This window comes from Trachurus japonicus, chromosome 8 (genome assembly GCF_045865225.1).
Source record: "Trachurus japonicus isolate A0001 chromosome 8, Traja_1.0".
Taxonomy (NCBI): Eukaryota; Metazoa; Chordata; class Actinopteri; order Carangiformes; family Carangidae; genus Trachurus; species Trachurus japonicus.
Genome location: NC_140914.1, coordinates 6694493 through 6718118, shown reverse-complemented (window position 1 = coordinate 6718118; position 23626 = coordinate 6694493). Strand labels below are relative to the sequence as shown.

Genomic DNA, 23626 nt, shown 5'->3' with positions numbered 1-23626 from the left:
TGCGATAGAGATGCGCTCGCTGTTGCATGTCCCTGCTAGGCGCAGTCGCTGGTATCTCGTGGTCACACAGAGTCCGTCGAGGTATAGCTCAAGCAGCGCGAGGAGGAGGAAGAACGCGAGTGTGAATCTCTGCGTGAGGTGTGTGTCGGCTGCTGAGGTGTTTCGTGTGAGAGGTGTGCCGTTAAGTGGTATGGAGCTGAGTGTGGCTAGTCTGGGTTGTGCAGTGAATTTACTCTCCATCAGAGATAGATAGCGCGTGCGAGTGAAGAGATGTGATACTATATGATAGTGAGGCTCGCTGGGACTCCGATTATGAGTGCGTTAGTTGTGTAGCAGGTGGTGCTAGAGTGGCTTTGGCGTGCAGATACCTCCACCTCTGAGGCCCTGAACTCACCTCGCCGTGGCGCGTTGTGTCGTCGTGTGCACAGAAAACTCCTTTCTCCTTCCTCCGAGCGCTTAAAAAGGGCACAGCAGCGCCCGGCAACATCTCCCCCACATCTGCTAGAATCCACAAAAAAAAAAACCCTCCTCGTCTCACTGGGCAGGATTGACATTCAGTCCAAATGTCAAAGCAGCTCAAGCCATTTTTGACTTTGTGTCCCTGCTCTTACCTTCCCCATCTCCACCACCTCCAGGACTGTTGAGGGTGGTGGAGGGGGGAGGGGGGGGCAGCGTGGGGTGGTGGGGGCGGCTGTCACTGATGAGTGATGAAGGATTAATCTGTTCTGACGCCAAAGTCTTCTGAAGGTGTGACAAAACTCCAACATCAATCCATCTCCGAGTGCAGACGCGGCTCTGCATCGAGTCCGGATGAAAGTTTTCAGGGTCAGAAATCGACCTGGATCTTCTCGTCCTCCGCTGACCTGTGGACTCGTCATCACCTTCATCTGCAAAACCATCTGAAACTTACCACACTTTTATCAATAGGACAATTTAAATCCATAACTGCATCTTATTTTACCTCCAACTGCTCCTGTTTTTAACTATAGACTTTTCTGTTTATGCTTGTATGTTTCAAGCATTTTGTGCTATGTCTTGTCCTCAGATCTTTTGTCTCGGCTATATTGCAAATGAGGTTGCTCCTCAATATATTTCAGAGTTTAAATAAAGGTTATAATAATCTCATGTCACAACCTCCTCCTCCTCTGTAAGGGCTCAGGTCCTTTGCAGAGTTTTAAATTGCGACTTGAAGCAGTTTTGTCTTGATTTTAAATTTTGTTCACATTCACACCGACAGTTTCTTTGGGGGGCTTCGCTACAAAGCTGCACTGGTGACTGTCAGCTCAACAAACCAATAAAGACTAGATCCACCTCCTTGTGGTTGTATCCCTACGCCAACCAGATTAAATCCGTGTTTATCCAGAGTTACATAAAACGTTGTTTTATGTGAAACGTTGTTTTAAAGCAGTGGTCTCCAAACTTTTTTTGGCTCGTGACCCCATTTTGACATCACAAATGTCTGGCGACCTGCAATCACGTGACTGCATGTGATCGTGGCCGTCAATCAAGATACGCCAGCTCAGATATTTTTATATGCTGCATTTTATTTGAACTCGATTTATATTCGAGAAAGTGAAAGTATAGAATACAGTTGTTAAAGATTGTGTGCGGTGTTTTTAATCACAATTAATAATTTAATCAGAAAGAATAAGAATTGGTTAAAAAAATATTTTCATCAGTATTTTTTTTTTAATCAATTACTAGACATTTCAGGCGATAAACACTGTCTTAAAAGTTGAATATTATGGAGAATGCTTGTTAAAAGCTATATTTTCCCAAAAATAATACATCAACGGTCTGGCAACGACTGCAGGAATTATTTTTGATGGTGGGATTCTGTTCATTCTCCATATTCAACCTTTAATTGCTGTGTTGATAGTGACCTTTGACCATTGGCCACCAGGATCTAATCAGTCTGGAGTCCAGATGAAGATTTACTCACCAAATAAGAATATACCGAACTCCATCAAGGCGTTGGAGCGATGTTGCATTCACAAGGCCAAAACTAAAATTTGAGATGTCACCGTGAACTTTGACTTTAAAGAACTGTCCCACATTTTTGAAAAAACCCATCCTAGTATGTTTGGTTAACATAAATCGGTTTTATTTCTGTTTTGAACCTGAAATACTTGTTCTGGCTCTGAGGATTTCAGCACACATTAGACCTGGGTCAGTTTTTTAAATCAAGCTGTAATGTCACTAATTTGTCTCATTATTTTACAGCTAAACGACTCAGTCTTTCCTCCGATGCTCCATTTTTCTCCTGTTGGGAGCCGTCATGACGTTTCACTTCAGTCTAATTCAGACGTGCAAGGTCTTCTTGTCGTCTTCTTTTAAGTGCAGCATCGTTCCCTCTTTTCCTTTTTCATTTCGGTCGCGTGACTCTTAACCTTTACTTGGCTCCCCGCCTGCCTCCAAACATCCCGCCGCCTGTCCATCAGTCACCGCCCACACGGCGGCGCGAACAGACACAGTGATCACTCAAACCAACAGCAGCACAGCTCCGACTCACTGACACACAATCCAGAGTCCACTACACACTCACCGACACTCACACACTAATTAACACCAACACCGGCCGGATCGTCACTAGAAGTAAAACGTCTTTCTTTTTTAATTACACTTTACGTTTTTTTTATTCAGACAAACAATCAGATCAATGACATCACGTTTCTTTTCTTTAAAAAAAAAAAAAAAAAGCTTCTGTGTTTTCTTATTCTACAAAAACATTGAAATTTTTTTTTACATATAAAAAATAAAAATACAAGACAAAGATGAGCTGAGACAAAAATCTGCAAACTCCCAAAAGGGAAGAGCGAAAAAACTCCCACAAGTCCTTTGGGTTTCCAAGGTTTTCATTGGTCTAATGACCTGTTTGCTATAGAGACCTTAAAATGGTTGTTTTTTTGTGATTTTCATTCGCTAATGAAACAGTGAAGGAGTCTTCAGAGATGCAGAACAGTGGCCGGTGGTTCCTGTGTGACCGTGTGATACCTCAGACATCCTCAGGGAAGTCGGACCTGCTGCTGCTGCTGCTGCTGCGACTGACGGAGGTTCAGGTTCAGGTGTCTCGGTCTCACATGGGGTAGTTCAGCACCACGTCCTGTTTGGCCAACTCCAACAACATAGGATCATCGAAGAACTTGCTGATGCTCACGTCTTCGCTCAGACCCTGCGGAACGACAATCATGGACATTAGTCATTCAAAAAAAATTTAATTTAAAAAGTATAAATCAAAGTCTGTGATTTAGAGACCGGAGACTCACCTTGCGCCTTCGGGTCTTGATCATGAACTCTCGGGCCAGATGTGGTGCGGGCTGCGGCTCCAGAGGCCGGATGACGATGCTCTTGTCCAGCGGGTCACCAGGTACGATCTGAAACACAGAAACAACAGGTTCTCTTGATACCAGGACTGATCGTCTAAAGCTTCATCTCCACATCCCCAAGAACCAGGAGCCTTTTGAGAAACCATTCGCATTTCTACCCCAGAAACCAGTGCTATCTACCGCCTGATTGGTTGAGCACTCACTGCGTTTTATTCTTAAAAGCCATAAAACGATCGGACTCTTTCTTGTATTCACAATCTGTTTCCTCTCATGAGCCTGAAGTTGTTTTAGAGGTAAATGCAGAGACTGCTTGCTGAAAAACTGTCCCTGAAGGCAACGCGCATCAGCGGTTTTGCATGAATTTACACGTGTCCGTCTCGTAACGTTCTGTTATTATCTCATAGCGTGGTGAATGTGCAGGTCACAACTTGTCCACCAGAGCGTTTTGGAGTTGTTGGATTGTGTATTTGATGAGTTTGATGAGGGAAACCAAGAAATCCCATTAGCCTCCGAGGCGGTTCTAAAAATAGCTTGCACCAACAAATAAAGGTAACGAACCTACTGCTGTTACGGCAATGGGCCAGTTTGCCAAAATATTGAACTATCCCTTTAATGACTACAATGAACTGGATGAAGGCGATTAGAAGCATCAATTCCGATCGACCCATCACGGTTTTTCAATGAAGATCAGTCAGTAGTGATTAACGACTCCAGTGAAACCAGAGGCAACGGGCGACTGGACTCTATGGGAATCCTCTCTCTCTCTGTGTGCACAATCAGTGTGACAACAGGAAACACAAATCAACCTCTCGGTGCTTCAACAAAGCTGCGTTGACACTTGTCGACCTCGCATTAAATATCTGATTTAGTTGCAACTCTGTCTCCCTTGTTCCTGAGTCAGGACCACGCATCCATCAACGAGATGGAGGGGGAAGAGGGGAAGAAAAAAAAAGCAACGTGTGAGCGCTGTCACTCTTTCCTTTCAGCCGGCGGTGACCAACAACACAAAGCAGCACAGGCGGCGGTGCAACGTTAGCAGGTCGACGTAAGAAGAAGTTAAATGTCCACAGGCTTTTAAAGTGACTCACTAAGTCCATTATCTTAAGTAGCTCCTGGTGTGACCTTCACAAAATGACCTCATGGGTATGGATATATGATACATCCACCTAAAGCACCGGAGCAGCAGGAGGAGGAGGGATGATGATGGATCTGAATTCAGGAGGTAGACTGGACTAAATCAGAGTTTCCCGGCCGCGAGGAAAGATTACAACAGGAGGAAAAAAAAAAAAACAATCAATGGAGTGGCTGAAGCCCAATCAACAGATGGTGGAGAGCTGCTAGCGACAGTAACTCAACACTGCCTGGTTTACATGCCAGCACTGGAAGCACAAAAAAAATCAAACCAACGGAGGAGGACGGAGCCACAACGAGGCCTCTTGGGTTTAATTGGGGCCTCCTGTGCTGTGCTGTGCTCATTTTCTGGGGCAGTGGAGTCGATCCGTGCAAGAAGGAGTCGTTTCTGTCAATCGGATCAGCTACAAAAGACTCTGGAGAGAAACGTAGTACATGTTCCCCGACATAGGCATCATTAAATGGGAGCAGATACATGGAAACAACAACAACCGGTCTCAGAGGAAACTGTCTGTTAATTCACAATTTTGAATTCCCTCGGCTCTGACAACACGCTGTGGTTCACTCTGCCAAATCAAAAACTGCCAGAGGTTTTTTTTCCATTTATTATTATTTATTTATTCTGTATATTCACTTTCACTCAACATTAATAATTCATGTCGAGCGTCTGGTCATCTGTTGCAGTTTCTCCTCCAGGGGGATGAAAGACAAGTTGTAGAAAATAAAACGTTCCACATTGAAAACCTCTGAGATCCCAGATTTTCCTTCCAGACGAGTGGACTCTGCAGTGAAATATTAATCTGCACTAAGTGGAGATAATTTCTCCTGACACAGCTCTGCAGAGTGCAGACACAAACACACGTCAGACACGGCAGGCGGAGACGGCCGCATTATACTTAAAACTTAATGACTCAACACTCGGCTCTACTCCACATCAAAAGCTGTTTAGTGGGAGCGACAGACATGTGCATGTTGGTCACTCTGCTGCACAAGCTGCACCGTGTGTGTGTATAAAGATATATATAGTATATATAGAGTATATACAGCTCTGGAAAAAAATAAGAGACCACTTTCACAAATGTTTCTTAAAAGCATCTCTACATGTATGACAGTCATTCACATAACACAACTCATTCTACTTAATGAGACACTGATGAGGTCATCACCTGAACCACATCTGGTTTTATAGGAAGATTATAAAAACCACTGCTGGGATTAAACATTGACATTATCCCACAAAAACTGATTTATAAACTCTTCCTGAGTTAAAATATTCTTGCTGTGTTGTTTAGGAATAAATATCAACATGTTTTCTTTGCATTATTATTATTCAAGGTCTGAAAAGACTTGATATTTTTGTTATTTAGACTAGCTTAGTCATTTTCAGCCAATAAAAGCTCTAAATGACAATATTTTTATTTCAATTTTGGAAGAAATGTTGTCGGTAGTTGATAGAATAAAACAACATTTTTTAAATTTAATTTTACTCAAACACATACCTATAAATAGTAAAACCAGAGAAACTGATCATTTTGGGAGTGGTCTCTTAATTTTTTCCAGAGCTGTATATACATATATATAGGGATGACAGGAGGAGGCCACATCCAAACCTTTTTACAACACAAACACACACATTCCCCACCTGACCTCATCTGTTTATCTTTTTAAATATGTAAAAAAAAAAAAAAAGATTATGTGTAATTTGGTGGCAGGTGTTGGCGACGAGCTCGTAACGCTGGTTACAGCCGACATGAGAGTGAATCTCAGGCGAACACTTCAAACCTGCAGCGGCGCCTCCTCTTGTTTTCATGTTCCTAGTTTCATCTGTTGATCTGATGTGTGGGAGCTGATGTCTGGAAAACGACGTCTCCTCGGAGACGCAGCTGAGTGGGATGAAACCTGCAGCTTTCTGTTGTTGCATTAAAGAGGCTTCACACTTACATGAACAACCTCTGTGGACACACACACAGCATCGGTGCATTTAAACCGGTTTTCATTGAGTTTCCAATGGAAGTCAAGAGCCAAATGCGAAAAACTGTGCAGATTCTGATTCTGGTCTGAAACTTTGTGGACGCACGATAAATCTTGTGATGTTTATAAATTGGACGCATGTGCACACGCTTCATTTCCACTCCCACAATCAGCCATGAATGGATGAAGACTCAGCTTCAATCAGTCAGTGGAGATAAAAACACAGGTGAACAGAAGAACTGTTTCCTCCATTGTGAAACTGAGGCAAAAACATCATCGTCGTCGTCTTCACTGCATGTGTAAAGTCTGTTTAATTCTCTCGCTTCATTTATTGAGATTAGAGACGTGTTAACGAGGCCCCAGAGACTCCGACACTGTGATTAGAAAATATTAAAATAGCACCAAACTGCTCACTGAACGACTCAATATTAAAGATATTAAACGATAATGAGATTCTAACCCTCGTATTTTGTATTTTCACTGAGAAAACTCTGTCTCGCTTCAGAGCCTATGTTAATTAACACTAATGAATGTTTGTTAAATGACAAACACATGGTTGTTGTGTGTTGACATCATGTACATCTGGATATCGTTACCTGCCAGTGGTGGAACACAGACAGAGCGAAGGCCTGTCCCTGTGTGTGCGTGCGGAGGTCGGTCTCGAAGCCGAAGGAGTCGATGGCCGGGATGAAGGCCTTGATGGTGTAGAGCGGGGAGCCGGGGATTGGTGCATCCTGGGTCACGTGACCTCTGATAGACGACAAAAACACAGGAACAGAAATAAGAATCACATGAATTCAATGACTATCTGATCTAATCAATCAGATATATGAATGAATTCCAACTTGATGCATCAGTGAGGAAGTGACTGCACAACTTCTACCTTAACTAAAGCTGCACAACTTATTGCAATCCACTTGTAATTTTGCAACATCCATATTTGCAGAAGCTGCGTTTTTGTGTTGATAAAGATAAAAATGTTGAGCACTGACAGTGTTGTTAAAGGGATAGTTCAATATTTTGGCAAATGGGCCCATTGCCATAATCCCTATAGTCATAGCAGTAGGTTTGTTACCTTTAATTGTCAGTGCAAGCTATTTTTAGAACGGCCGAACCGAGGCAAATACAGAGACTGCTTGCTGAAAAACTGCCCCCAACAGGAACGCGCATCAGCGGTTTTGCATGAATTTACCTCTAAAACAACTCTGTCTAGTATCGTTCCGTTATTATCTCATAGCGTGGTGAATGTGCGGGTTACAACTTGTCCACCAGAGCGTTGTGGAGTTGTTGGATTGTGTATTTGATGAGTTTGATGAGGGAAACCAAGAAATCCCATTAGCCTCTGTAGTGTAGCTCTGAGCAGCTCACGGCTCTGCTCCGCCGTTCTAAAAATAGCTTGCACCGACAATTAAAGGTAACGAACCTACTGCTACGACTATAGGGATTATGGCAATGGGGCAATTTGGCAAAATGTTGAACTATCCCTTTAAGTGTTGTGTTGCAAATCATGTTCTAAAGCTGTAAAAAGCGACAAAATAAGATTTGTTTTGTACACAACAAACATCACATCATCAATTTTCAAATGACTGTTCACACTGAAAATCACAACATGACTTATTTGTACTCTTTCCTTCACATCTTCCTTTTTCCTTCTTTATATATCACAACACAAGTACATATTTTTATTTTTTTATGGCCATTTTATAATCTTTTACTCCCTCACATACTGTACTTCTTAATCGTTCTTTTCCTGGGGAAGCAGCTTTAACTCAACCTAATCTCCACATGGGATCAATAAAATACTCAGGTTCCTACATTTCAAAGAATCTTTATCAGCAGCGCTGCAAACTAAATGATCATTTAATCTAAATATCCTCCTCAATTATATCGATATCTCAGTGGAAAAGCAGTCACGCTGCCGCAGCAGCATTTCTGCTTAAAGAATTCACTAAAATGCTGAATCCATTATGTAAATAGCTGCTCATTATGGAGCTGTAGTATCAACATTTTCCTCCGTGCACATCGTGTGTAATGAGAGTGGACCGACCTCCTCCGAGCCAGAACCGTGTACACAGCAGACACACAATCAGCCGGAGCCTGGACCTCCACAAAGTAATAGGGCTCCATCAACCTTGGCGTGGCCTGCAACACACAAGAGAGCCTGTACGTTAAAAAAAAAAAAGGTGGGACAAAAGCCTATAGAAACAGTATGGCTGCCTTATGGATTTATGGCAGGAAGAAGCCAAAGGAAGAAAAAGAAGAAGAAGCCAAAATGGCGACAAGGGGAACCCGTTCCTGGATGACAATTAAAAAAAGACGGCATGTCAGCAGAAATCCCAAACTGTAATCAAGGTAATGGAACATTAAAGAAGGTGAGGAGGGGGGGAGGAGGGGGAGTAATGGTGGATGAGTGGAAGAATAGTGAGGTGGGAAGGTGGAGGGGTTGATCTCACCATGAGGAAAGCCGAGTACACCACCCTCCTGGCCGTGGGGATGACCTGGCCTCCGCCGCGGTGCAGCGGCTCCTGAGCGATGACGGCGTCCAGGATCTTAAACTTGACATTTCTGATGGCTGAGGGGGGGATTGGGGAGGGGGCAAAGAGAAAAACATGTCACCATTTCCCCTCTCGCTGAGCGTCACAGCAGCATGACGTCTTAAATGTTGAGGAGGAAATTCCAGGATGGAGAAAACAAATGAGGTTTTTTATTTATTTAGTTGGAAAAAGAAGAAAAAACAAACTCACGCTCGTCACACAGAGGCCCCTCCCTGGTTCCCCACTGGAAGCCCTGGACGATGCTGTCTTTGACCGAGCCCAGCAGCGCCTTGTCCACCTACAGGGACCAAACACAGTGTGTTACTAGAGCTACATTAACCCCTTCTTTTCCTTTAGCTGCTGCTTTAACAGGTCGTCTGTGAAGGACAAGAACCGCTTCAACAACATTGTTAAATGAGAGCAAAACAAGTCACTACACATTGTCTTTTATTCCTTCTGCTGTAAAGCTCTGAATCGAAGACCCCACCCATTTTAGATTAAATTAACTTATTTTTATGGTAAATCTTTTTTGTTTTTATTTATTTGGACTGATTTTATGTGCCCATATGTAGTGTAGTGTTGGTACTCGAGTAAACCTTGGAAATGTGGTCGTCTTGAGATCACATTTTCAACGTCTTGGTCTTGTCTTGGTCTCGGTCGAGCTGGACTCAGGATATTTTCTCAGGACCACAGCTGACACCTTTTTTACCACAAATGTCTCTCTGTCACCTGCTCACTTTGGTTTATGTGATGTAATTTAATGACTTTAAGATAATTAAAGTTGTTCTATTAAAGTATCTGCTTGTGTGTAATCATCTGAAAAACTTGGTGTCACCAGCATCAACAGTGGGAGGAGACTTCAGCAGGTTCTGTGCCGCTGTGTTATTCTGTTCAATCCAAACTTTGTCTGAATTAAACATGGTTTAGATTTTATATAAAATATCTTTTCTTTTTAGCTGAGGAGGAATAATGTAAATATCATGCCATATGATTATTATGAGGACTGGCAATGAATACAGTAATGGTCTTGCATTGGTTTGGTCTTGGTCTTGACCACAACACGACCCATATGTCTCTTTAAGGTCGGGGTTTTTTTTTTAAACTGTATTGCGTGAAATCCTCTGACTTCAACCAATTAATGAAAAGCTTTTTCACAAAAATGAAAAATGTCCATCACCTGTGAACAGACAATCCTGTAAAAACACCATTCAAACGTTTTGAACGCCACAAATAAATTCATCGGATCGTGAAGCATCTATCAAAAACTGTGATAAATAAAGTTGTCTGAACCTGAACTGAGCTTAAACAAACATCAGCAGCTGTGTGTCGTCTTCAGATGTGAATTAATAAAGTTTTTTTTTTTTTCTCCTCGTCATTTTGACGACTCGAACTCAAACATTTTCTCAGGGCGACAACGGACTAGTTTGATGTTTATATAATTATATTATATCAAATTATACACAAAAAACTGAATTACTGTCATCTGAGTGTGTGGCTCTGGGGCTCAGAAAATTAAATCAGCAGCAGTTAAATTTTATTCGTCAGAACTGATTTGATTTCAGTGAATCTCACATTATGTTATAAAGCACATTTTCCACCATTTAACCATTTTATAGTGAGTAAATGCAGCTAAAAATATTATTTAAAGGACAAGGACGTTCAAAGTTTTCTACAAATGAAGGTAGACTAATTTCCCAGCGTATGATGAACACACCAGCGAAATTGTTTTTTCACCATTAATAAGGATTTTACCTTGTTTCCTTATATTATATTATATTATATTATATGACCCTGTTCATCATGAAAACGTAATCAAAATCATCTCTAGCACGCCGTTTGTCATGTTGTTGTCAATTTGCATGACAGCAGACGATCTAAAATGTAACTTAAGTCGAGCAGCAGAGGATTAGCTGAACTTTTGCAACACGATGCAGATGATGACGTGTCGTGGTTTTAGTAGACTTTGTCTCATTTCGAAGCATATGAATGAAAAATGGGACTTGGTTGCAGCTCAGTGTGAGTCAACACATGACAGCAGGTGTGACATCTGTAGATTTTTTTCTCTCCTTCCACCAGATAAACCAATTTTCAAAACAGACGTTACTCATCATCATGGTGTTTCCTGCCCGTCAAGACATAACTCACCTCAGACGGCAGCGTGTCGTCCACCAGGATGTTTGGTCCCGTCGTGTCCGGACCGAAGGCCCAGATGGACCTGGCGGCGAGCAGATCCCAGTCGTACTTCGTCTGGAAAAACTCTCCCAGCTTCTTCCTGCCGGGAAAAGACAGAAGAGCTGTCGGTCGGACAGAGGAGATTTTTTTTTTTTTTTTTTTTGCTTAACGTGTCAGTCGGGGACATTAAGGAGATTGGTTGATCGGGGGGGCAGAGGGGTTAATGGAAGAGGAGGAGCGGAGCGAAGGTTTAGTTTAATGGTGTGTGAAGTATGTTGCTCCTCTGGCATCGCCGCTGCGTGCTGGCACCGCTGGGTCCAGATGGCCTCGCAGATGAGTCGCGCACTGACGGGAAGCTGCTCTCGAGCTGAACGCACACACACACACACATCATGCTCCCCATGTCACGCGGACGGGGAAATTCATGCATGCTTTTAGTGCATGATTCAATTACTGGGAGTGAACTAATCAATAGTCTGAGGGGTTTTCTTTAAGAAGCACATATGATGTACAGACTCTGCTTTACTTTACTTACAGTGCAAATGCATATCAGTGATGAATTCAACTTAAAAAAATTGCACTTTTTCTACGTTTCATCTCAAGTATTGATCCGTAAGAAAACAAATGTGTGGCTTAAAGAACCATCTTCATCATCATCTCAGTGTAGTTTTTCCATCTCTTCTCTCAGCTTCTCTTTGGAGCTCTAGGAATAACAGGTCGGTGTCAGCCAATCAGAGGAGAGGAGGCTCTGAGCCTCACTTCTAATTGACTGTTTTCTCACGTGATCCAAAAAAAAAAAAAAAAAATGGAGCAGATTTCAGAATAAAACACTCAGAGAAACTAAATCCTGCAAAGTGTTGGATGGTGCATGGATCCAGGTGGTGGTGGGCGGGGCTTAGGTTGACTGCTTTGTTGTGACATCACAAAGTGACAGGAAGTCCTGACGGCTGGTTTTAAGGCTCAGTTTCTGAATACAGGCTGTGTGCATTTCTCTGTGGACTGAGGCTTTGATACTTTCACAGTATTAATATAGAACCTAGAGCTGCTTTATAATCACACACACAAACATCTACCTTTATACAGTATGGACAACACCTACCTTTATACTGTATGGAGCTTTAACACAAACATCTACCTTTATACTGTATGGAGCTTTAACACAAACATCTACCTTTATACTGTATGGAGCTTTAACACAAACATCTACCTTTATACCGTATGGAGCTTTGATATCAAAGTGCAGAATATTGACATTCAACTTGAACAATTAAAACTGATGACACCTCATGACAACATGAGGAAACTCAGGGACTATTCCTGTGGCTCTAAAAAAAAAGGGGGATTATTGCCCTCTATTCCGGTAACTGCACTTTTAAAATGATTATTTCAGCCATAGGGATTTCTATATTCGTCTTCCTTCTTCAATGACAACATTTAATTAAAGAGCCAATCGTCAGTCTTGTACGCCGGCTCATTTATCACTGCTGAACGAGGAATAAATGAGAATAAATGATCGGTCAGAGCAGCTCTGAAAGATGGAGGAATTAATAAAGCGAGTACAATACCAGAGTGAGACAGGGAAAATCTATAGGCACGTTACATCACCTCGATTAATTAAGACATCACTTAAAACTTCTATATATATATATATATACATATATATATATATATATATGCTTGTGTGTGTGTGAAAGTGTGTGATATCTTGTACATCATACCTGTTCCATGTGATCTGCACCACTTCGTTCTCGATGTCCTCGGCCAGTCCCTTCTCCAGGGGCTCAGCAATCATGGTGATCTTATTCCTGTCAATCACATCACACAGCTGTCAATCACAAAGACGCACACAAACACACACACGCACACACACACACACACACACACACTCGGGGTTTGGGAAGACACTCGGCCGGAGGGAGGGACTGACTCTGACACAGTCCAACTGATCTCTGCAGAGCTCGGCTCAGCAACAGAACGACAACATCCAGAGACCCACAGATCGGCACAGAAACCCGACGAGAAAATGTTACTACAAAACACCAATAATCAATCAATAAGATGTAGAAAAAATAAATAAATACAAGTAATAATAGTAATACACACTTCTTGTTTGGCGTTTCAGCAAAGCACTTGAGAGAAGACGTCTCCACGACCGTTTCACAGAAGGTAACGACAGGGTCGGCGACCTGAGGGTGGAGATGGAGAGAGTGATGCGTTCAGGGTCAGGACGATGTTTTGTGTCCAAGAAACAAATTAAAATAAAACTTTCCAGACATTAAAATGATTAAAAACACAACCATTTTAATATATGTTGTGTGTTATGGAGATAAAACTGTAGCGCAACCTCATGTCACTGTTGCATTTCCTACACTTTACCACTGAAACTACAACAGCAGCTGGGTGGTGGTTAAATATCATGTGATGTATTTTGATTTGGTCTTTGTGGGAACTGTTGGTTTTTCTATCTGTGGTAAAATTCAATCCTGACTCAAAACCTCCAGATCATGTTTATTTTGTTTTTGGGGGCTATAAAAATAAAATAGAATAAACTAAACTAAACTGAAATTTTATATCATTGTCATGTATCAGTGGAAGTTTCATGATACAATGAACAATCATCAGAACGACGTCCAATCGCTCACCTCTTTGCAAATCTAAGATAAGACTTTTATTGAATGGGAATGGGAAATTAATTTATCACAGTAGCAAAAACAAAAAGTAAAATGTAAATATAAAAAAGACATTTTGTACAGTTTGTGTGTTTGTTGAAGAAAAAACATTGCACGGTATGAGGGTGTGAAATAAATAATAATAAATATACAGTGGGTATATACAGAATAGAAAAAATATATATAACTACAGGTAAATAACTGTATAAATTGAACCAGTTGTAGAAGTAAAGGGAATTAACTTATTCTTCTATTGATTGTTAAGGCCCCCAGCCGATAGTCTTAGTAAATTATTCAACTCTATCATATTAAATTAACATTAAATTGAATTTAAACACTGTAGAGTAAAATCAAAAGGAACTCACTTTGATGTCGATCTCCGAGTACATCTTACGCAGGTCATGCATGACACAGTCCAGGTAGAGTTCACCTGTGCCCAAGATAACGTGTTCTCCAGACTCCTCCACCTGAGAAACACACACACACAGACACACACACACACACACACACACACACACAGAGACACACACACACACAGAGACACACACACACACACACAGAGAAAGTCAATAACAGTTTCTGCTGCAGCAGTTTCCGACGGTTTGTAACAGTTTTCCCTCTTTTTTTCCCTCCTCTCTCCATGAAGGAGACTTAGATCTGTGAGCCGTGACCTTTTCAAATGTCGCAGCAGTTGAACCACATGAACCGTCGAGTCTGAACCTGTTGTGAAGAAACACCTCGGTGCCGACTGACTGACGTTACCTTGGTGGTTAGAGACGGGTAGCTCTTGTTGACCTTCCTCAGTCCGTCCAACATCTTTGGCAGCTCTGACGGGTTGACGGGCTCCACTGCGATCTTGATCACCGACGCAGTGTTGAACTTCAGCGGCCTGAAGATCTGAGCCTGGAGGAGAGAGAGGAGAGGAGGAAAGTGTTTGGATCTCATGTCTTAAACTTTCATTTTAAAGGGTTTTTCTTGAAGTGCCGATCCATAAGGGTGCAGTTCTCTCTCTGAGGCTCCTCTCTTCTGACTGACAGATTTCAGGAAACTAAATCCTACAACTTGAGTCCTGACAGCTGGTTTTCAGGATGTGCTGTTGCTCATGAGATACAGATAAACATCCCATTGCTCTCTCTTTCTCTCTCTCCTGTGTCTCACCTCTTCATTTCCTCTGGGCTCTGTGATCGTGGCGGTTTTGACGATCGGCTGGTCGCAGCCTTCGATCAGGACCCAGTTACCTGCCGGTACTCGATTCACTTCGATCTGGTATCTGAAAAAAACGACAATTCAAACTTTATTTATAGAGCACTTTTCATACAGGAGGAAACAGCCCAAAGTTTTTTTCAAAATAAAACGATAGACAACAAACAATATATACACACATAGACTCACACTCATGCAACATTAAAAATAGGGCTGCCCCCGACCAAAGATTTTCTTGGTCGACCAGTAGTCGTAATTTATGGCGATTTGTCGACTAATCGACCCCCCAACCCCAGCGAGCGAGCGTCACAACTTCCTGTATCCGGCCCTTCAAATTAAAAGCCCTACAGCCTTTCTACAGTTCAGTCATGTTGATTTTGACTTAATTTTGACAAACACGGCTCTCAATGTTTTGTTTTTTTGTTTTTTTTCCTGCGACCGATCAACCAATGAAATTTTGGTCGGCTAAAGATTTTTTGCCTATTTGGGGGCAGCCCTAATTAAAAACATTGAGGAATTTTAAAAAAGCAGAGGAAACACTATCTTACACCAGAAAATGGATAAAAGAAGATAAAAGAATATAAAAAATAAATAACTGCTCAGGTCAAAAAAAGGATAGAAAAATCAAATGGCATAAAATAATAAAGACCATATTGATTACTGGACGGGGCGTTACCTGGCGACGGAGATCCAGAGCCGTCCCACGGTGCAGACCTGGGAGTCCTCCTCGTCCTCCAGGGTGTAGTTCTCTCCCAGCACCTTGACGGGCTGTCCGGCCTGGATGGTCCCGCTCAGCACGCGGCCGAAGGCGTGGAACTGAACGCCGTCCTCGGTGCTGTACATCTTAGTGGTGTGGCACATCAAAGGGCCCTGAGGGCGAGAGACATGAGGGGGATTAGAGAAAGAGAGAGGGCAGAAAATAGGGCAGAGAAGTCTTATCGCTGGAATAAAACATTTCTACCTAAAGACATACAGCTCTGGAAAAAATTAAGAGACCACTCCCAAAATGATCAGTTTCTCTGGTTTTCCTATTTATAGGTATATGTTTGAGTAAAATTAAAAAATGTTTTGTTTTATTCTATCAACTACCGACAACATTTCTCCCAAAACTGAAAAAAAAAAAAAATGTCATTAAGAGCTTTTATTGGCTAATGACTAAACTAGTCTAAATAACAAAAATATCAAGTCTTTTCAGACCTTGAATAATAATAATGCAAAGAAAACATGTTCATATTTATTCCTAAACAACACAGCAAGAATATTTTAACTCAGGAAGAGTTTATAAATCAGTTTTTGTGGGATAATGTCAATGTTTAATCCCAGCAGTGGTTTTTATAATCTTCCTATAAAACCAGATGTGGTTCAGGTGATGACCTCACCAGTGTCTCATTAAGTAGAATGAGTTGTGTTTGTGTTGGTATTTAAAAAATAAAAGAATGACTGTCATGTAGAGATGCTTTTAAGAAACATTTATGAAAGTGGTCTCTTGTTTTTTTCCAGAGCTGTATATAAGAGAAGAAAAAAGCAAAATGAGAACTTTAACAGGAAGTTGGAGAATTGGTTTCATTAACAGCTTCTTTAGTTTAAGATAATTAGCTGAAGAGACACTGCTGGTTAAGAGGATGAGGAGTTAACTAACTAACTAACATCATCTGCTCCATCGTACTCACGTCAGGGTCACACTCCGCCATGGCCTCCCCCAGGTCCGAGTCCAGTCCGCCAGTGTAGCTGTGCTCGATCTTGATCCTGGCGCCCTCTTGTGGCGAAGGGATGTGTTGCACGCACATGTCCACGAAGCCTGGAGGGAGGAGGAGGACACGGTCCATTTAAAACCGATTCATGATGTTTAAACTGAAGCGTGACCGTTCATTATCTCCAGATTAAAATAATAATCATATGCAAATAGCTCAGATAAAAACTCTGCCTCACAGTTCATGCAGCACTAATATCATTACTATTAGAGCTTTATCTACATAGAAAAAAGGATGTGCTTTAGATTTATGATTGATGCTCAAGTGTATAGATTTTTAAAAACCTTTGTGATTGTATTGTCTGTATCTATTTATTATGTTTTTACTCCTATTTTATTATATACTTTTCTTTTCTTGGATGGTGTTTTAAGCACTTTTTATTATGGACAATGTTCCTTTCTGTGTCTTTTAGCGCAATACTAAACTCCAAGAGAGCCTGGTACAATAATTCATATGGGCCTGGACTTTTGGTTTGTGCACAAATGGCAAATTTATAAATCTATCTATCGTAACTTTGATATAATAAACAATCAGAGGCATGAGGGACATGAGCTGTGCATCCTTTGTTCTCATGTTAAGTTGGTAACGATGCTAGATTTTTGTTTGTTAGAATGACCGGGAAAAAAATCTCTGCGTCTATTTGGGTGTGATTTGAATGTCTAACATGAGTCAAGAAGTTTAAAACATGTAAAAGAGCAGAGCACAGTAAAGTTATGCAGGACTCTATATAAAGCTTAAAGGGACAGTTCAACATTTTGGCAAATTGGCCCATTGCCATAATCCCTATAGTTTTAGGAGTAGGTTTGGTACCTTTAATTGTCGGTGCAAGCTGTTTTTAGAACAGCAGAGCAGAGCCGCAAGCTGGAACATTATGGACGGAGTTGTTTTCGAGGTAAATTAAGGAAAAAGTTTTTCGGCAAGCAGTCTCTGTATTTACGTGGTCATAGCGTGGTGAATGTGCAGGTCAAAACTTGTCCACCAGAGCGTTTTGGAGTTGTTGGATTGTGTATTTGATGAGTTTGATGAGGGAAACCAAGAAATCCCATGAGCTTCCGTAGCGTAGCTCTGAGCAGCTCACGGCTCTGCCCCGCCGTTCAAAAAATAGCTTGCACCGACAATTAAAGGTAACGAACCTACTGCTATGACTATAGGGATTATGGCAATGGGCCAATTTGCCAAAATGTTGAACTATCCCTTTAAATATTTTAAACTGCACCACACACACACACAAATAAAGCAGGACAGACAGAAACTAATGAGGTCATACCAGTAAACTCTCCAAAGAAGCGGTTGCAGACGAGCCTCAGCAGGGGTCTGATGTTGAGCTTCAGCTCCTCTTTAGTCAGGTGGATCCCCAGCTCATCCAGGACTCGCGGGAGAGACGTGTCCACATCCCCGACCACCTGCACACAAAGAGGATTTAGCGTGTGAGGATTACACACACACACTTCTGCAAACTCGGCCCGGGCGCGACGGGGGCCGACGGTGGCGAGGAAAGCTTTTGTTGCCCCTGATGCAAGTTTGAAAATGATGTTAGACGTGTCCAACCTGGGAGAGGATCTTGTAGAGGGGCTCCAGAACAAATTCCACAAAGCTGCGCTGAGAGTTGCTGCTGGGAGCTTTCTTTGTGAACTTGCGGCTGAAAAGAGGAAAAGAAGAAGAAGAAGAGCAGGAAATCACTGGACGGTAACGATGACGACGACGTGTGAGAGGAGAGAATAAAGACGCTGGTTCAGCCTCTGTTGAAATCCAAATGAAGTTTCTCACGTTTTAGGATTGAAGTAAATGTCTCCCCAGAGCCTCTTGGCAAATTCATTATAGTTGATGTCGCCTGCAGACACAGACAGAGCTCATTAGAACCAGAATAAGCACATTAGGCGCGAGACGGGAGGTTGTTTGTGTCCGTTGTTGTGGATGTGTGGCCTCACCGTAGGTGTCTGCGTAGATCTTTGCGAAGGAGCCCAGGGTGAAGCAGATGTGGTACTGAGAGCTGGCGAAGCAGACGTTCCCCAGGAGAGGAGACACCACCAGGTTCTCGTCTGTGGAGTAGGTGCTGAAAGGCAAAGCAACTTTACACTACCGACTCCATCGTGTGTTGGAAACATACACTAAGTTAGGGATGTTTGGCTTTTGGATTACATTTCAGAATGCACTATAACCTTTACAGGTGAACTTAATTTAACCTTCTCTAAACTTTTGAATGCACATGTCCAATTGTTCAATGTTTCAGTCCTTATTGAATAACATGCTGTTCTCTAACAAGGTGACCACAAGCATCACAAGCGCCGTCTGATTTAGAGGTTCAGTTGTCGTTGAACCACTAAATGTTCTGGTTCAATGATAGTTTGTAGACAGTCCTCTTCACCATGTTCACATGTTGACATGATGAGACCAAGACGACACTTTGATCAAATTGATCAAGTTATTGAGACATTGAGAGTTTTGTTGTGCTCTAGCCACCACTGTTGTTAGCTTTTGTTTGAGATAAAGAAATGACCATTGCATCCTTCTACTTAAAAGGCTTTCATGATAGAATATCACTGTAGCATGAACTTTTTATAGGGATATTCTTGTCAAATATCCCCAACTTTTTGTGAGTAGTGTACTTATAAAAGAAATGGGAAAAAGATCCACACACAACTTCAAAAGACTAAACACAAACAGGTCCTGGTGCATGGTAAAAAAAAAAAAAAAACGGCACTGAAAAATATTTACAAAATTTTTTGGGCAAAGGATGAAATAGGAAAGATTCACTCTCATCTATTATTGTTGGGTGATTATTTTGTTGAGAACGGGTGATTTTAACATCTAATGCTTTTGGTGTTGTATTTCTGTTGTACAGCACCTTGTAACTTGGCGTTATATAAATAAAGTTATTATTATTATTAAATTCAAATGCCAAGACAAGACACGTATCAGGGCTATGAATAAGCCCCAATAGACAAAACTGTATAGAAAAGCTCATTAGAAAAAATGTCTTTGTCATAATAAAATACATATGTACATGAAAATGTCTACACTATTTAGATGTTACAACAATTTTGAGTCGAAATGCATCCTATTTCATCCTTTGCCTAATAAATTTAGTATATATTTTCATACCTGAGCCTGTATCTATTATTTTTTATTCTTTGAAAAACATACTTATAAACATGCACGGTGTTGTGTTATTACCTGAGCAGACCGTTGACCTCATCGACAATGTGGCGCAGTTTATAATAAGCGTCAGTAGGAGGCAGCTTGAGCTCCACAATGAGCCGGTCCACCTTGTTGATGCAGATGGTGATGGCCATGCGCTCCTGAACGGCGTGTTTGATGAGACGCTCCGTGTTCAGCATCACCTGAGCAGATCAAACACAAAAAGGTCGAGGTTATACGGAGGCACGGGATGAAGAGCGGAGAGACTTCAGGGCTGAGAAGAAGAAGAAACAGAGGGCGACTCACTCCTTCTGCTGCGTCGATGAAGAGCACAACGCCGTCTGAGATCCGGATGCTGGATGTGACCTCGTCGGAGAAGTTCACGTGACCTTTGAGAGAAACAGGGAACGTGTTTTTAAAAAACCAAAACCTCAACATGTGAATTCAGCAAACCAAACAAAGCTTCTGGTTAAAAAAAAAAGGACAATACCTGGTGTATCCATGATGTTGAACAGGTAAGATTTGCCTCTGGAGTCTGGCAGGACCATGGTGATGGGAGTGCTCTTGATGCCAACTCCTCTCTACAGACAAAACAGCACAGGATGAGAAACTGTGAGTGAGTAACTCTAAGGCTTAAAATGAAGTCTTCAGATGTGTGTTTAGGATTCAAAACTCTTACCTCCTGTTCTGTGAAGAGGATGTCTGTGTATCGGAGCTGTTAAAAGTAAAAATCTGGTTAGTTTCTGTTGTAATTTACAGAATTCATGTGTAAAAAAAAAAAAAAAGAGGGGGGGGTGTAACATATACTTGTAGAAAACAACTCACGTCCACATCATCTCTCTTCCTGATTTCTGGATGCGTCTGTTCGATCAGGCAGTCCACAAAACAGGTCTGAAGGGAAGAAAAAACCAAATCCGTTAGATCCACACACCAGGCACAGATGAGTCTGAAGTGCAGCCATGTTATTAGCATATGCTTCAAAACATCCCAGTGCTGCGCTCCTTTACATGTTTCATCTGAGCGACACATGTTCTCTTTGGCAAAAGGCTCAAAGAGGAATCGAAGCAGCTGGACTCTGACCTTGCCGTGGTGAAGGTGACCACACAGGGTGACGTTACGGATCAGCTCAGGCCCGTCCATCAGATCTGCAAGGAATCTGCCAAAGGAGGGATGTCAGAGCACGACACACAGCAGCAAACACACATAAACAGTGAACACGTGAACTTGGATGACTCACTCCATATCGTAGACAGTTGCAGGTAACTCCTGCTCCATCAGGGTGAACTGCTTGTTCTTCACAGGTTTGATAATTGGCTCTGGAAAAAGTAGAGTAGAGAGCAGCACATTATGACATCAGCTATTATAACACGGATCAATCAATACCTATTATTGTTTATTTGGTTAAAACTAATTGCCTTCTCACTCTCTATTATAGTCTAATTAACCCATATCTTTTATACTGTAATATAGTCTGGGCCAGTACTTTTCCCACAACATGACATAAAATGTTGGTTAGTCAGAAATGCTTTGTCGGGATCCTCCACTCCTTTGTTTCAGAAACTTCAAATTCTCAACATTTATAATATTAATATTTATCAGATATGTCTTTTTATTTATAAGTTCTTAAACAACAGGGAAAGCATTCCTGCTCATCTCAAGTACTATATTTTAGAACAAACTCTCAGGTCCATACTCATTCAACCCATCAAGCTTTAGATCTGCATCTTCCAAAATATGTTACAACCAGAGGCCAATTTACAATACAGTACAGGGGTGTCAAATTATGGAAAAAAATTTAATCTGTAAAAGGTTACAAAGGATGTCTGAAACATCATTTAATTTCTGCTCTGTAAATGTAGCTTGATGGAAGTAATGACAAGACACACACTTACTTTCTTTGTGTAATCTCCTTAAAACTACTTTTTTGTTTGTTTATTCGTTTTGTTCTTTTGTTTCTTTTTATTGTTATTTATATATTTTGATCATTTATCTCTTTGTATAATTTCCCTATGATAATCTTTCTCGTATCATTATCATTTCTATATTTGTAAATTGTTCATTTGTATATTCTGTTTTCTTTTTTGTATGATATATCTCATTGTTAATTATAGGTGGAAGCATCTAATAGGCTCTTTGAGTTTTCGCCAATTCCAGCACTATAAATTATCAAATTGTTACTTTTGCTTGTGTATTTTTAACTATGTAAAATAAATGTAAAAATCAAAAAGAAATCTGTTTGTCTCCAACCTGTCAGAGGTTGTGTATCCTCCTCTTGGACGATAGTTTCCACTTCAGGCCCATAAACCTCCTCTGCTGTGGGGTAATACTTCTTGTCCTCATGCAGGACCACCTCCATGCCCGGGACGTCGTCGTCAGCATCAGCCGGTTCGTCGTCGTCATCCTCGTCGCCCTGCACACACACACACACACACATAGTGACATTATCATTATATATATGTGCACAAACATGCTGCATATTAATCAAACTGTTCACAAATGAATCTGAAGTGCACCTCATCAACATCTCTGTCCTCGGCATCCAGATCATCTTCATCATCGTCAGAGTCCAGCTCTGGACCGATGTAGTTGCCGAACTCGTCGTACAGGTCAGCCTCCATCTTCTAGAGACCTGAGAGAGAGAGAGAGAGGGTTTGACTTAATTAGTAATCGTGCTAATGAGTTGTGTGCACTATTACAACATTGCTATGGAAATAATATTTCTTACATTCTTAATTTAAACTGAACATGTTAACTCATGTCTAGTATTATTGTCTTTTTCAACAATAAAACACATCAAAAGCATTCAAACAAGGAGCGCTTCGTGGACTCATTTCTCATTTAGAGGTGCTCTTTGGATTGGGATATAGGAGATATAAAAACAAAGGAAAGAAACTCCAATGCACTCTCTTTAAATCAATAAAATGCGTTTATTTATCTGGCATAATGGCATTGTCACAATGACATTAAAAATAACTTCCAAGGCGTTTCAGCATCAGGCCTTCCTCAGGGAGTCAAAAACAAACACATTTTGACTCCCTGATGATGAAGCCTTGAGATAAATAAAGGCATTTTATTGATTTAAAAGTAAGTGCCTTGGAGTTCTTTTTTCTGTTTTTAATAAACTGTATATTTTTAGATTTACTAAACTATTACCCTATTACGAACGTCTATATCACAAATAACTTTAGTCGCATCCGTATCTTCTTAAAAAATATAACTTTAGACACGTAAAATAAGTTTACTTTTACTTCATAATAATCAGATGCCGGGGATGAGTGACGTCAAACAGTGTGTTACCTTCCCACCGGAGCTAATGCTAACTCTGCTTGTAAGAAAACATTTAATTCAGCTGGTTTTGTATCTGATTAAAAAAAAAAGCAGCATATGCAAAACGATTTACATCAACATTCGGCTCCATTAGGACGTTTTCAGTGATTTAAACCTTCTTGTTTTCTTGTTCTTGCCAATGCTATTGTTGCGCTACAGGCTAGCGGCTAACAAGCAGAGAAATGAATGACCTGTGGACGTTGCACATACGTCGCTGTTCACTCGCTGCGCCGCGTGATAAATAACACGCAACATCACACACTTACCTGTTTTCTGTTATTATGTAGACTGCAGATATTATTTTCAAAAAAAAGTTAAAAGTTGGGGATGTTTTTCAGCAGACAAATTATTTCCCAAATACCGCCATGCGCATGGGGTATTACTACTTCCGGATTTCTTCTTCT

The 23626-nt window shown here is 41.2% G+C and overlaps 1 protein-coding gene across 1 annotated transcript; it reads right to left on the bottom strand.

Moving 5' to 3' along the window:
- Window positions 1–2687: 2687 nt before the first annotated feature.
- Window positions 2688–23626, bottom strand: eftud2 (elongation factor Tu GTP binding domain containing 2). Its single transcript, XM_085783459.1, has 28 exons — window positions 23489–23626; window positions 22409–22524; window positions 22143–22305; window positions 21133–21211; window positions 20976–21051; window positions 20721–20786; window positions 20575–20610; window positions 20386–20476; window positions 20202–20284; window positions 19932–20098; window positions 18686–18810; window positions 18525–18588; window positions 18306–18396; window positions 18025–18160; window positions 16677–16804; window positions 15683–15876; window positions 14962–15073; window positions 14566–14706; window positions 14169–14270; window positions 13238–13320; window positions 12853–12939; window positions 11108–11234; window positions 9173–9260; window positions 8882–9000; window positions 8476–8570; window positions 7025–7178; window positions 3267–3374; window positions 2688–3172 (listed from the first exon to the last, which is right to left on the bottom strand). The coding sequence occupies exons 2-28, from the start codon at window positions 22511–22513 to the stop codon at window positions 3077–3079; spliced, it is 2916 nt and encodes a 971-aa protein (XP_085639585.1). The 5' UTR covers window positions 22514–22524; window positions 23489–23626; the 3' UTR covers window positions 2688–3076.

What these genes read in the sequence shown, in the direction of transcription:
- eftud2 (XM_085783459.1), bottom strand. Translation starts at nt 22,513, where the DNA reads ATGGAGGCTGACCTGTACGACGAGTTCGGCAACTACATCGGTCCAGAG. An exon ending in GGATACACAACCTCTGACAG is followed by an intron (nt 21,212 to 22,142) that starts GTTGGAGACAAA and finishes TACTTTTTCCAG; the next exon opens with AGCCAATTATCAAACCTGTG. An exon ending in ACGGTTCTGGCTCGGAGGAG is followed by an intron (nt 7,179 to 8,475) that starts GTCGGTCCACTC and finishes GTCGTCTATCAG; the next exon opens with AGGTCACGTGACCCAGGATG.